Here is a 15,449-nt window from a genome sequence, read left to right as displayed (position 1 = left end):
GGAGAGGAACTGAGGGATTAGACAGAGGAGTGAGGGGAGATTTCCTTTTCCCTGCCTACCCTTTGGTATATTTTGTATTTTATATTGTGTATTATCTGGTCAAAAAGAAAGAGATTAAATTTTTTGAAAAAAATCTTAGTCATGCTGGAGGCCAGAGCAGCTGAGGTGCTGGGGCAAGAGCTGGAGGGCAGGCCTTCTGCTTGTTGAGGGAGGGTCTTCATGGAGGATGGAAACCACCAGAAGGTGTGCCTGTGACAGTGGAATAGTGTGACGGGAATAGTGTGACAGGGGAATAGTGTCACAGCAGAATAGTGTGATGGGAGAATAGTGCGACAGTGGAATAGTGTGACACCGGAATAGTGTGACAGCAGAATAGTGTGACGGGAATAGTGTGACAGTGGAATAGTGTGACAGTGGAATAGTGTGACAGGGGAATAGTGTGACAGGAATAGTGTGACAGTGGAATGGTGTGATGGGAATAGTGTGACAGTGGAATAGTGTGACAGTGGAATAGTGTGACGGGAATAGTGTGACGGCAATAGTGTGATGGGAATAGTGTGACAGTGGAATAGTGTAATGGGAATAGTGTGACCGGAATAGTGTGATGGGAATAGCGTGACAGCAGAATAGTGTGATGGGAATAGTGTGATGGGAATAGTGTGACGGGAATAGTGTAACAGTGGAATAGTGTGATGGGAATAGTGTGACAGCGGAATAGTGTGACAGCGGAATAGTGTGACGGGAATAGTGTGACAGGAATAGTGTGACAGTGGAATAGTGTGATGGGAATAGTGTGACAGTGGAATAGTATGACGGGAATAGTGTGACAGTGGAATAGTGTGACGGGAATAGTGTGACAGCGGAATAGTGTGGCAGCGGAATAGTGTGACAGCGGAATAGTGTGATGGAAATAGTGTGACACCGGAATAGTGTGACAGCAGAATAGTGTGATGGGAATAGTGTGACAGCGGAATAGTGTGACGGGAATAGTGTGACAGTGGAATAGTGTGACAGGAATAGTGTGACAGGGAATAGTGTGACAGTGGAATAGTGTGACGGGGAATAGTGTGGCAGTGGAATAGTGTGACAGGGAATAGTGTGACGGGAATAGTGTGACAGGAATAGTATGACAGTGGAATAGTGTGACGGGAATAGTGTGACAGTGGAATAGTGTGACAGGAATAGCGTGACAGCCGAATAGTGTGACACGAATAGTGTGACAGCGGAATAGTGTGACAGTGGAATAGTGTGACGGGAACAGCGTGACAGGAATAGTATGACACCGGAATAGTGTGACGGGAATAGTGTGACAGCGGAATAGTGTGACGGGACTAGTGTGACGGGAATAGTGTGACAGTGAAATAGTGTGACAGGAATAATGTGACAGCAGAATAGTGTGACAGGAGTAGTGTGATGGGAATAGTGTGACAGTGGAATAGTGTGACAGCAGAAAAGTGTGACAGGAATAGTGTGACAGCAGAATAGTGTGACAGCAGAATAGTGTGACAGCGGAATAGTGTGACAGGAATAGTGTGACAGCAGAATAGTGTGATGGGAATAGTGTGAGCGGAATAGTGTGACAGTGGAATAGTGTGACAGCAGAATAGTGTGACGGGAATAGTGTGACAGGAATAGTGTGACAGCAGAATAGTGTGATGGGAATAGTGTGACAGTGGAATAGTGTGAAAGCGGAATAGTGTGATGGGAATAGTGTGACAGTGGAATAGTGTGACGGGAATAGTATGACAGCGGAATAGTGTGATGGGAATAGTGTGATGGAAATAGTGTGACAGCGGAATAGTGTGACAGTGGAATAGTGTGACAGGACAGCAGAATAGTGTGACAGGAATAGTGTGACAGTAGAGTAGTGTGACGGGGAATAGTGTGACAGCAGAATAGTGTGATGGGAATAGTGTGACGGCGGAATAGTGTGACGGCGAAATAGTGTGACAGGGAAATAGTGTGACAGCGGAATAGTGTGACGGGAATAGTGTGATGGCGGAATAGTGTGACGGCGGAATAGTGTGACAGTGGAATAATAGTGAGCCATGGTTGGCCTTTCCCGTTCATGCACTGGCGACCAACAGAATCAAGGCAGTCCCCATTTCCACATGTCCTTAGCCCTGTCTGTCCCTGTGTCCTCTCCACTGGCTCTCAGTGTTCTAGAACCCACACCATGAATGCCTGGGTCCCTCCCTCCACTAAACTGTAGCTCTCCGAGGGCAGAAGCCAGTTCTCTCATCCCATGTGCCCTGGCTGTTGGCATAGTGCCCAGCACACAGAAAAGGCATAATAAATGTTGAATGAATCATTTATTAACATCAGGAAACACCCTGGGGTTCTGATTTATTGTTTTACATCAGATTCTTTTCTCCCTACCCCAACTGAAAGGCAGCCTTTTAATCGCTGATATCCCAGCACTTAGTCTACTGCTCTGTATATAGTAGGAGCTCAATAAGTGTTGAATGATGACAGTCACATGATGGTTAGTTTATCTTCAGATCAGATTGTTCCCAGCCAAACGGCAACAACAGAGCCATATCTTCCCCATGGAATGAGTACACGGCAGCTCCTAGGAAGGAGGTGGGAGGCTCTGCAATGGGAAGGGTTCCAACAGCCTATGTCAGCACTCCTCCCAAGGGTGATGTCAGAGATGTACCAGGGGCACAGGGAGGGGACTGTCACAGTTCCTTCTTTGGACATCACCTCAAGCTCCAGTTTTTGGGACACAGATGGGAAGAAGTCCAGATCCAAGCCATAGGGCTGACCCTTGTAGACACTACCCCATCACTTTAGAGGAATCGGAGAAAGCCCATTGAAGGAGGCTGGTTCCACGTCCCGAACTGACCCAAAACCAAAGAAGCATCTGGAAACTCTACAAGGACTCCATCATGTAAATATTGTGCTCTGAGGTCACAAACATAACCAGCCAGAAGCTGCGGCAGCTGAGGCCCCTTCCCCGGAGGCCAACAATTAACCCCATGTAAAGATTACCAGGAAGAGAATAAATAGCTGGGAAAAGTTTCCCAAAGGATCCCAGCCTCCCTGCCACTCCAGCTGCCTGAACAGAAAGCATGGAGGAGGCAGGGAAGGTGCTAATGCCTCATTAGTGACTGTCGCAATCACTGAGATCCTGGCTGTCTTGACTGGCTTCTCCTCTGATCCACGTCAATGGCACCCTGTCCTGTCTCCTCTGACCCTGTAGACAATTGGTTACTGGTGTTTGATTCTGAGCAGATCAGCTAGTGAAGAGGAAATGCTTCCCTGTGAGCTCCTGCAAAGTGTAGGAAATTTAGGCAACCCAGTGAGCAGGGCTGCTGCGAGAGGGACTCTTCCGGGGGGTGCAGGGGATACCCATCCCAGCCTGGGCTCGGAGCACCCACCAGGACTTGCCTGTTGTCCCAGGCAGACCTGCTGTTGATTGTGGGAACAGAGGTTCCTTCAGAGCAGGGTCTGTAAGGCACAAAAACGTCTTTCTCTGTAACCGAAGTGGAAAAAATGTATCTGAGTCACTTTATACGTCAGGTAAATATCCTCATGAGAACGTCATTAAAAAATTTGCCATTTCCCCTGACGTTTCCACAGCTTGCTAGAACACTGCCTTCTGCTCCAGTTACAGACAAATGCCCCTCCTCTCCCTGCTCCTGCAGTGGTCTTTTAGCTTATTCCTTGGACTGACTTTCTGGCGGGAGGGAAGGATGATTTGAAGACCTATATTTTATAAGGACTGTAACCTCTTAGAATTAGAAGGGACCTTTGTAGGGGTCATCTGGTCCTGCCTTCTCTCGGAGGCAGATATCTGCAATGGATGCCTTCCTAACAGCTTCCCAAACTGCCCAGATGCTGAGTGATTCCAAACAAAGATGCCCGCTTTCTGTTCGGAGGCTCTAAATGTTATTTGTTCCTTTTGACAGTAGCCAAAATCCATCTCCTGTCACTTCATCCATTGGTCCTGGTTCTGCCTTCTGGATTGACATAGACTAAGTCCATTTCCCTTTCCAGGTGACCTCATGGTCTTTTTCTAGGCTGCACTTTTATTTATCTTCATGTCCCCATGTGGAGCCCTTCTAGACCTCCCATAGAAAAGCCCTTCTAGACCTACATAGAGGAAGTGGCTTCTGTGTGACAGTGGCACCTGGAGCCGGTCAGCCTAGCTGGAGTCCACAGTCACGCATGTGCTTTCTCTTACCCTCAAGCTGAGCACACATACCCCGCCATCCCCCCGCCCTTTGAGCCCCTTGTTTCCCATGTGGCCTGAGATGACAGCAGCAGTGACCATAGCTCCTCTCCAGGGCCAGGCAGCCGTGCTCATTCCCTGCTCCCCAATGGCTCCATAGCCTTATGCTCCTGCAGGGGAAGTGGGTCACACCAGGAAGAGCAGCTATAGCATGAGACAGCCCAGTGCCTCTCCGCTCACCGTCAGCAGAGAACCCTTGGTCGCCAGGGTTTCCATGAGGGTTTGATGGAGGAAGGGTAGAGATGTGGGGTCTTCTGTATTCCTTTTCTCTCCCCTGAACAGTGATATAAGAGCCCTTGCCCCATCCCCAGGCAGCTTTCATACTTCTTAGCAGAGAGGGCCCCCAGACTCCCTGACACCCCGGTGGGCCTCTCCCTGTGCTGCCTCTTCCTGGTTTCCAGGACCCCCTAAACACCCTGTGCTCCCAAGGCATGGCAAACTGCTTCCCCTCCAGGGGCTGGCTGCAGGGAAAATGTGGACAGCGCCACCACTGTAGCATCTCTGGGCGTGGATGCCTCTACCTGTGTTCCCCACACCCCTCCTTGTACAGGACCTAGGAGATGAGATGCCTTTTCCAAATATCATTTGTAAATGTTGGAGCCACGTTTTATTCCGAACTAATCTCAGAACTGTTCTGTGCTCCTGTCAAGTTCCTTTTGAAGAAGGCAGCTCAGGTGGTTAAAATGAGCACTAGTGAGACCAAATCTATGGCCTCAGGATCCTTCATGAGAAATGGCTCCACAGCCACCTACTGTATCACAGGCACAGCCCAGCCTGCTCTTAGGCAGGAGGAGCAGGGGAGACAGTGGGGATGCCTCTGGACAAACTAGTCCACTCCTGGATGAAGAGCAGCAGCTGCTGGAAGATTATGCACAGAAAAACTCTTGCTCCACAATACCTCTGGCTTTCAACCAGTCCCAATCTTCAGTGTGTTGATGAGCAAAATAGACTTTTGCAGACACAGTGGGAGCATGGAGGTGAGAACAAAGGCATCTTTGACAGGCAGGAACATTTCCTTCCCCTTCCAGAGCAGTGGCCGGCAATCCTAGCTCGTCATCGCTTCTGAGAGCTCTGGGAAGAGCTGCTATGGCCATGGCTGCTGCCCCCGGGAACTTGGCTTTATCATTCTGTTCTTTGCTCAGAAATTCAAGTCAAGTAATTTAGAATTCTTTATCCAAAAACTGCTCTAGGAAAAGAACATGTCAGAAGCATTTGCTGACATCACCTTTGAGATGTTCACGTAGTTTAGGCATCGCTCTCTTTCCTTTCCCTTTCAGCTCTTTATGGCATTTTCATTTGGTGGTGGTAGGAGAGTGGGTGTGTGGAGTGCATTCCTGCCCTTCCCTCCCTTGGTAAGTCCAGGTGTTTAGGGCCAGTGCGCGCCAGGTGCCTCTTCTCCCAGGCACTTCCACAAGTGTAGAGGATGCCTAGACTGTGGGCACTTTCATCAATTGACTTTGTGTTGCACAGGCTTGGAAAATGAGAGCCAAATGTACATAGAGGTTGTGGTCTTGATCAGAGGTTGTGCCACAACTATTATTTTTGATGGCCTGAAGCAGGGATCTGGCAGTCTTATGAATGGGTGCTCCGAAGTCAACAACCCTGTGTTTCTTCAGTCTCGTCTTTGTTTATTCATTGACCATTTTACCATGCAGGCCCTGGTTCTAGGGACGTAGGAAGAAAGAAGGCAAGTTCATAGGCTCTCAGACCGGGTTCTACCTCCCATCAAAGGAGGAATCTCCTCCCTTATGTTCCAGCCCACACGCTGTCCTGCCCCTGCCCAAGGAAGCTCAGTCTCTCGAGCTTTCGTTGGGTGTCCAACAGCCCAAGTGTCCCTTTTCCTCCCGGCATCTCCTCTTTCCTCCCAGCCCTGCCCCTGAGGGTGCTCAGACCTCTTGACATCACTCTTCTAAAGTAGACTTTTATATATTTGCAGCAACCGTCTTCTCTTCTGCAGAGTCTTATCGTTCCCAGGTAGATATAAGTTCATCCATCAACCGCTCCTTCCATATCATGTTCCCTCACTTCTGCCACTCCATATTTGTATAGTTGGATTAAAAAACAAAATCTGAGTTCAAGTCCTGGATATCCTTGTTAACCTTCTGTCTCGTTGATCTGTCTAATATTGACGGTGGGGTGTTCTGCACCAAGCAGACCTAATAGACATCTACAGAACTCTCCACCCCAAATCAACAGAATATACATTCTTCTCAGCACCACACTGCAATTATTCCAAAACTGACCACATAGTTGGAAGTGAAGCACTCCTCAACAAATATAAAAGAAGAGAAATCACAACAGTCTCTCAGACCACAGTGCAATCAAATTAGAACTCAGGATTGAGAAACTCATTCAAAACCACACAACTACATGGAAACTGAACAACCTGCTCCTGAATGACTACTGGGTGAATAACGAAATGAAGGCAGAAACAAAGATGTTCTTTGAAACCAGTGAGAACAAAGACACAATATACCAGAATCTCTGGGACACATGTAAAGCAGTGTATAGAGGGAAACTTATAGCACTAAATGCCCACAGGAGAAAGCAGGAAAGATCTAAAATCGACACCCTAACATCACAATTAAAAGAACTAGAGAAGCAAGAGCAAACAAATTCAAAAGCTAGCAGAGGGCAAGAAATAACTAAGATCAGAGCAGAACTGAAGGAGATAGAGACACAAAAAACCCTTCAAAAAATCAATGAATCCAGGAGATGGTTTTTTGAAAAGATCAACAAAATTGATAGACCACTAGCAAGACTAATAAAGAAGAAAACAGAAGAATCAAATAGATGCAATAATGAATGATAAAGGGGATATCACCACTGATTCCACAGAAATACAAAGTACCATCAGAGAATACTATAAACACCTCTACACACAAATAAACTAGAAAATCTAGAAGAAATAGATAAATTCCTGACACATACACTCTCCCAAGACTAAACCAGGAAGAAGTTGAATCTCTGAATAGACCAATAACTGGCTCTGAAATTGAGGCAATAATTAATAGCCTCCCAAACAAAAAAAGTCCAGGACCAGACAGATTCACCAGAGGTACAAAGAGGAGCTGGTACCATTCCTTCTGAAACTATTCCAATCAATAGAAAAAGAGGGAATCCTCCCTAACTCATTTTATGAGGCTAGCATCATTCTGATATCAAAGCCTGGCAGAGACACAACAAAAAAAGAGAATTTTAGACAAATATCCCTGATGAACATTGATTTGAAAATCCCCAATAAAATACTGGCAAACCAAATCCAGCAGCACATCAAAAAGCTTCTCCACCACGATCAAGTTGGCTTCATCCCTGGGATGCAAGGCTGGTTCAACATATGCAAATCAATAAATGTAATCCAGCATATAAACAGAACCAAAGACAAAAACCACATGATTATCTCAATAGATGCAGAAAAGGCCTTCAACAAAATTCAACAGCCCTTCATGCTAAAAACTCTCAATAAACTAGGTATTGATAGAATATATCTCAAAATAATAAGAGCTATTTATGACAAACCCACCACCAATATCATACTGAATGGGCAAAAACTGGAAGCATTCCCTTTGAAAACTGACACAAGACAGGGATGCCCTCTGTCACCACTCCTGTTCAACATAGTGTTGGAAGTTCTGGCTAGGCAATCAGGAGACAGAAATAAAGGGTATTCAATTAGGAAAAGAGGAAGTCAAATTGTCCCTGTTTGCAGATGACATGATTGTATATTTAGAAAACTCCATCGTCTCAGCCCAAAATCTCCTTAAGCTGATAAGCAACTTCAGCAAAGTCTCAGGATACAAAATCAATGTGCAAAAATCACAAGCATTTGTATACACCAATAACAGACAAACAGAGAGCCAAATCATGAGTGAACTCCCATTCACAATTGCTTCAAAGATAATAAAATACCTAGGAATCCAACTTAAAAGAGATGTGAAGGACCCTTTCAAGGAGAACTACAAACCACTGCTCAACAAAATAAAAGGGGACACAAACAAATGGAAGAACATTCCATGCTCATGGATAGGAAGAATCAATATTGTGAAAATGGCTGTACTGCCCAAGGTAATTTATAGATTCAGTGCCATCCCCATCAAGCTACCAAAGACTTTCTTCACAGAATTGGAAAAAACTACTTTAAAGCTCATATGGAACCAAAAAAGAGCCCTCATTGCCAAGACAATCCGAAGCCAAAAGAACAAAGCTGGAGGCATCATGCTACCTGACTTCAAACTATAAGACAAGACTACAGTAGCCAAAACAGCATGGTATTGGTACCAAAACAGAGAGACCAATGGAACAGAACAGACACCTCAGAAATAACACCACACATGTATAACCATCTGATCTTTGACAAACCTGACAAAAACAAGAAATGAGGAAAGGGTTCCCTATTTAATAAATGGTGCTGGGAAAACTGGCTAGCCATATGTAGAAAGCTGAAACTGGATCCCTTCCTTACACCTTATACAAACATTAATTCAAGATGGATTAAAGACTTAAATTTTAGACTTAAAACCATAAAAAAAAAATCCTAGAAGAAAACCTAGTCAATACCATTCAGGACATAGGCATGGGCAAGGACTTCATGACTAAAACAGCAAAAGCAATGGCAACAAAGCCAAAGTAGACAAATGGGATCTAATCAAACTAAAGAGCTTCTGCACAGCAAAAGAAACTACCATCAGAGTGAACAGGCAACCTACAGAATGGGAGAAAATTTTTGCAATCTACCCATCTGACAAAGGGCTAATATCCAGAATCTACAAAAAACTCAAACAAATTTACAAGAAAGAAAAAAAGACCCCCATCAAAAAGTGGGCAAAGGATATGAACAGACACTTCTCAAAAGAAGACATTTATGCAGCCAACAGACACATGAAAAAATGCTCATCATCACAATGCAAATCAAAACCACAATGAGATACCATCTCACACCAGTTAGAATGATGATCACTAAAAAGTCAGGAAACAACAGATGCTGGAGAGGACGTGGAGAAACAGGAACACTTTTACACTGTTGGTGGGACTGTAAACTAGTTCAACCATTGCGGAAGACAGTGTGGTGATTCCTCAAGGATCTAGAACTAGAAATGCCATTTGACCCAGCCATCCCATTACTGGGTATATCCCCAAAGGATTACAAATCATGCTGCTATAAAGACACATGCACATGTATGTTTATTGCAGCGCTATTCACAATAGCAAAAACTTGGAACCAACCCAAATGTCCATCAATGATAGACTAGATTAAGAAAACATGGCACGTGTATACCATGGAATACTATGCAGCCATAAAAAAGGATGAGTTCATGTCCTTTGTAGGGACATGGATGCAGCTGGAAACCATCATTCTGAGCAAACTATCACCGTAAACACCACATGTTCTCACACACACGGGCCTGTCGGCGGGTGGGTGGCAGGGGGAGGGTAGCATTAGGAGAAATACCTAATGTAAATGACGAGTTAATGGGTGCAGCAAACCAACATGGCACGTGTATACATATGTAACATACCTGCATGTTGTACACAGGTACTGTAGAACTTAAAGTATAATTAAAAAAAAGAATTTAAAAAATTAATAAAATAAACAAAATGTGCTAAGTTTAGCTGTTTTTATCTTACTCAATTTTAACTTATTAGTGTTAGCTCATCCTCCCAGCCTACCTAGTTTTTGGAAATCCTATCTCTGTTATCGGTGTCATCACTGAGCATTTTGTCATCTGCACAATGGGATCCCAGAGCTGTGGAGCTGAACATAAGGTGTAGGGGAGGAGCGTGGTGGCCCCAGAGTTTGCCCTCAGCCTTCCGTGGCACCTTCACATAAGGCCTCAAACGAAGACGCAGACTGTGCCTATGGCAAGAATCCAGGCTGCCTGTCTGAATGCTAAGCACACAGTAGGTGCTTCATAAATATGGATGTGGGTGAGCCGTTGTCAGGGGTGTCTGACAAGAAGCCTGATTCGTGGTGTGCTATCCCCGTTTCAGGAAAGTGGCTTCCATGAGCTCATTTGCTAGGCAGCATCCACTGTATTTTATAGTGTGGTCATGAATTAATAATGCACAACACTCCTAATCAGGCTGGAATAAAAACACAGGTTAAAGAAGAGAAACAGCTGGGGAAGTGTGTGCTGACTGTGCAGCCTCTGGCTCCAGGGGCCTAATTTGGGGGTATAGCAACCACTGCAGTGGACAGTTTTCTGGAAAGCAGGTCCCCTACCCAGTTGTCCCCGGAGAGAGAAAATATTTGTTTTTTTTTTTTTTTTAGCACCCCTTCTGCTTGTGCTGTCAGAATAAGAAAAAGTGGCTCTGGCTGGTTCTCCCCACTCCCTGCATTTCAGGTGGGATGATTGTACTTCATGGAAGTGAGTGCTTTAGTAAGTGCTTGCCTGCAGGCTTGCATCGGGAGTTAGGGAAGGATGAAAAATGCAGTAGAAGTTGGCCTCATCAGGATGTGAAATTGACTGTGAACAGTGTGATTTATTAAAGACAACTGTTTGTGCTGGTTAAAATGTGCACTCAGTTCCTAGCAAGGATCTCTTGCTCAGAATGGAGGAAGCTCTCTGAGGGTGGTCCCAGCTGCCCCTTCCTCTGTCTCTCCTTGCCAAATCCCCTTGCAGGCTCAGCCCTTAGCAGGGGCCATATAATTGTGGCTTTAACAGTTTTAATGAGGGGTCGTGCAGGCACTGGGAACATGCTCTTCAATGCTCACAGTTTAAATTAGGCACTAACCAAGACAAAGGATATAAGCATGCTCATCTATGCTTTCTCTGTCTCCCACTACAACGACAAGAAAGGGCGGCCCCAGGAGATGGGGGGACCGAGTGAGTGAGAGCTAGCTAAGGTCTGAAAACACCATCCTGAAGCTTCTCCCTCCCTGTTACCTTGAGCACCTGGAGTAGGGGGAGGAAATGAGATTTGGAGGGCAAGGATTTAAAGGAAAAGAATCCCAGCCAGCAGGGTTCACCATGTGACCTGAAGCAAGCTGCTGCTGTCTGAGCTTCAAAGGCCAAGTGTACTGTGGAGTCACACAGCCCTGAGTTCTAATGTCCAATGAGCATTTAGACCTTGGGAAAGCTACTTCTCTGAGCCTTAGTTTCCATATCTACTAAATGGGGCTGGTGACACCTGTCTGATAAGGTGGTTGTGAGAATGAGGGATGTACCCAGCCAAGCCACATGTAATGCTCAGTAAATGTCTGTCTCCTCTGCTCCATGTGTAAGCACCCAGTTTAGTAGAATGCCCTTCCCCCTGCAGATTCCCCTACAACAGTAGTTCCCAAAGTGTGGTTCTCAGACCAGCAGCATCCACATCACCTGGGAACTTGCTAGAAATGCAGATTCTCAGGCCTACCCCAGATCTACTGGGTCAGAAACTGTGGGGTGGGGCCCTGCAGTCTGCGTTTCAGCCTGTCCTCCAGGTGGTTCTGATGCAGACTTGCTATTCTGGGATTTTCTGCTTCAATTTCGAACAGATGACAACCATCTAGTCCTTTCTCCTGAGACGATGGGAAAGTGACAGCTGACTGTTTTTTGAAAAAACTGTGAGGCCTGAACACCGGGGTTTGAGTTCCAGGTATGTAAACTCTGTGAGGGTAAGGAATTATTGTTAGAACCTTAAGGTAGCAAAAGCCTGTTCTTCAAAGCTTCTGTCCATCTCCCCCCTGGTGTGGAGTTAGATCCAGTGGTTTATAGGCTCAGAAGCCCGGGGCAGCTTTGCTGTTGCTGTGTATCTTTTGATAAGATAACCAGCCCTCTGACAGGAGAAGGCTTCTGCCTCATAGGCTTATTAAGATTAAAACTCTAAATTTAGCTCTGGAGGAAGGTCTGCAGGCTTAGGGCCATTTGATGAATGACTCCATGATATCTACAGACTGCAACTGCTAGAGTAAATAAGATTTAAATACAGCTGCCAAGCCACCTTATCATTTCCCCCTATCAGATCTGAACATGGTTAAACTAAGTGCTGTCAGAGCCAGCTCATTGAATGAAGGCAGCAGTGCATAAAGTCATTCTGAATAATTAATGAAATGATGGTTGTGAAGCTGGTGGGATGGTGCAGAGAGTGCCAGGGCAGGGCCAGTGTGTTTCCAGATCCGGTGTCAGCACCCTAGTACTAGGGTCTGGTGCATGAGGCAGTTCTTTAAGGAAAGAAGCACTCATCCTCCAGTGGCCTCAAAATAGAAAATGCCATCAAAGCAGAGATATGTACATACAGTTGGGAGTTGATATTCAGGATATCTAACAAAGGGCAGGGCACAGGCATGGACCAGCGGATCCAAAGAGATGGTGGCCAAGTGCAGGAGCAGGCCCTTGGGGCCCCTGCAGAACCACATGTGACCTCTCTTTTTGTAGCAGAAGACAAGTCATGAGGGAGAGGCCAGGACCATGGCTTTTACTCACTCTAGGGTGGCATATCATTCTTTTAATGTCAGGTATAGTCTATCTGATGCATACCAGCTGAGTGTCATCCTTGAGGGCACATGCTGAGGCTATGCTCAGGGTCAGTGAGAGAGGCCCCCAAATTCATTAGTCACCAAGTCTTATAAATCCCTCTTTGGCAGCATCTCCCGGAGTCGCCTCTTTCTCTTCATTCTACTTCCCCATCGGATATATCCTTCTCTGAGCCAGCCCATTAGCAAACCCTCTGGAGGTTGAAATTCATCAGTCTCACATTGGTCTTAACCAGGTTGGCTGTGTGGGCTGTTACATGTGCACAGTGCACCCCACGGACATGGATGGATATGTTGGTGACATTTAAGAATCATATTAGGTTGGTGCAAAAGTAATTGAGGTTTTGCCATTGAAAGTAATGACAAAAACTACAGTTACTTTTGCTCCAACCTAATATAGCCTTCACATTTGCAGACTTACGTTTGACCAAGAAGAGTTTGTCTCAGGAGGTGAATCTTGTTTTCTTTACAACCTGGTAGTTCTTAGGAGTAATGGGAATCTCCTCTCTTTCCTTTCTTAGAATGGTTTTGAGTCACTGGGGGAAATTGCTCTATAGGACCAGAAAGTAAGAATCTATCATTTTAGCTGTAAGGACCCAAGAGCCAAGCTGGGAAGGTCATAGCGCTGTTCAGCCCTCAGAACTGGGAACCAGAAAGGTGATGACTGCATAGTGGATGAGCCAGAGGGACAGCAGGCAGTGAGGTGCTGGAGCCTCTAGCTAGAAAACTTGCCTTGGTGGAAGGAGGGAGGAAGTTAAGGCAGTATTAATGCTAGATAAATAGTGGATAATGGTAGATTTAAAAAACTAAGGGACAGACATCATTCAGACTGTTTTCCACATAGGACTCAACCTGACACCCTGGGCTTGGGATGTGGATTCTGGGCCTTTGTGAGGTGATGTGGCTTCAAGCAAGAATATCACTATCGGATTGAAATCAAAACCAAAGTTTGAGAATCTGCTAGCTGGGTGCTCTATGACAAGTTATTTACCTTTCTGAGCCTCAGTTTCTCCCTCTTAAAATGAAAATAGTAATTTCTACCTCAGAGTGTTATAAGAGTTAACTAAGATTGTGTATTATTTGTAAATGGTGTAGTAGATTACATATTCTTTGTAGACCATTTGCATGTAGACAGAGACTATGGTGCTGGGTGGCTAGGAAGAAAGCTTCCCTGAAGTTTGTTCATGTGCTGGCCATCAGCCATTGTCTTCTAAAAATGGGTACCAGTAGGATGTGGTCTTTGAAAAAGCCCTGTTAGAGACAAGATGGTGGTCACAGGCTCGGGAGTGCTGCCCAGCCTGACAGCCAAGTGAGCCCCTGATGGGGTAATTGATAGCTCAGACACAATTCAGCAACTCAATTAACTCATCTCCCATTAGGATGGATTGATTTCTTCCTTGGGATAGGAATTTGTGCTGGTTCAGCAACAGCAGCCTTCCCACTGCTGAATGCATCTGCATGGTTAAGAAAGCTTTTCCCGTCCTCCTGTTCCCCAGAGGCCTCAGGGGAAGAAGGCGTGATTAGGGGAGCCCAGTGTTCAGTCCTACACATGACAAGTCCCCCTCCCCCTAGGATGATGAAGGACTGAAGGTCCATCATTATTTTATTTTTATTTTTATTACATTTTTTTTAGACAGAGGTTCACTCTGTTGCCCAGGCTAGAGGTGCAGTGGCACAATTTCGGCTCACTGCAACCTTTGCCTCCCAGGTTCAAGTGATTCTCGTGCCTCAGCCTCCCGAGCAGCTGTGATCACAGGTGCACGCCACCATGCCCTGCTAATTTTTGTATTTTTAGTAGAGACCAACTTTTGCCATGTTGGCCAAGCTGGTTTTGAACTCCTGGCCTCAAATGATTTGACCGCCTCGGCCTCCCAAAGTGCTGGGATTATAGGCATGAGCCACCGTGCCCGGCCTACCATCATTTTAAAAATGAATTCTGGGAAACCATCATTCTCAGCAAACTATCGCAAGGACAAAAAACCAAACACCACATGTTCTCACTCATAGGTGGGAATTGAACAATGAGAACACATGGACACAGAAAGGGGAACATCACACACCAGGGACTGTTGTGGGGTTGGGGGAGGGATAGCATTAGGAGATATACCTAATGCTAAATGACGAGTTAATAGGTGCAGCACACCAACATGGCACATGTATACATATGTAACAAATCTGCACGTTGTGCACATGTACCCTAAAACTTAAAGTATAATAATAATAAAATTTAGATCAGCCAAAAAAAAAAATTAATTTCTGGGGCCGGGTGTGGTGGCTCATGCCTGTAATCCCAGCACTTTGGGAGGCCAAGGTGGGCGGATCATGAGGTCAGGAGATCGAGACCATGGTGAAGCCCCGTCTCTACTAAAAAATACAAAAAATTAGCTGGGCACAGTGGCGGGTGCCTGTAGTCCTAGCTACTTGGGAGGCTGAGGCAGGAGAATGGCGTGAACCCGGAAGGCGGAGCTTGCAGTGAGCCGAGATTGCACCACTGCACTCCAGCCTGGGCGACAGAGCGAGACTCCATCTCAAAAAAAAGAAAAAAAAAAAAAAAAAGAATTCTGGGCCAGGCACAGTGGCTCACGCCTGTAATCCCACCACTTTGGGAGGCCAAGGCAGGCCCTGGGGTCAGGAGTTTGAGACCAGCCTGACCAACACGGAGAAACTCTGTCTCTACTAAAAATACACAATTAGCTGGGCATGGTGGTGCATACCTGTAAATGCAGCTACTCAGAAGGCTGAGGCAGGAGAATCACTTGA

At 45.7% G+C, this 15,449-nt stretch overlaps 1 protein-coding gene across 7 annotated transcripts in view; it reads left to right on the top strand.

Annotated features, from left to right (window-relative positions):
• HHAT (hedgehog acyltransferase) overlaps positions 1-15,449 on the top strand; it is a 354,093-nt gene that overhangs the window by 329,823 nt on the left and 8,821 nt on the right. Inside the window, exon 10 of one of the 7 annotated variants that reach the window (XM_054521198.2) lies at positions 11,712-11,997. The exons of the other annotated variants lie outside the window; for them this stretch is intronic. Coding sequence (XP_054377173.1) covers positions 11,712-11,755 — 44 coding nt within the window. The 3' untranslated portion in view covers positions 11,756-11,997. Of the gene's footprint in view, positions 1-11,711; positions 11,998-15,449 lie in introns of those variants that run through there. 7 annotated transcript variants of the gene reach the window in all.

Source organism: Pongo abelii, chromosome 1 (genome assembly GCF_028885655.2).
Source record: "Pongo abelii isolate AG06213 chromosome 1, NHGRI_mPonAbe1-v2.0_pri, whole genome shotgun sequence".
NCBI lineage: Eukaryota > Metazoa > Chordata > Mammalia > Primates > Hominidae > Pongo > Pongo abelii.
The sequence above is the reverse complement of the archived record's forward strand: the minus strand, read 5'-3'. Positions and strand labels throughout refer to the sequence as shown.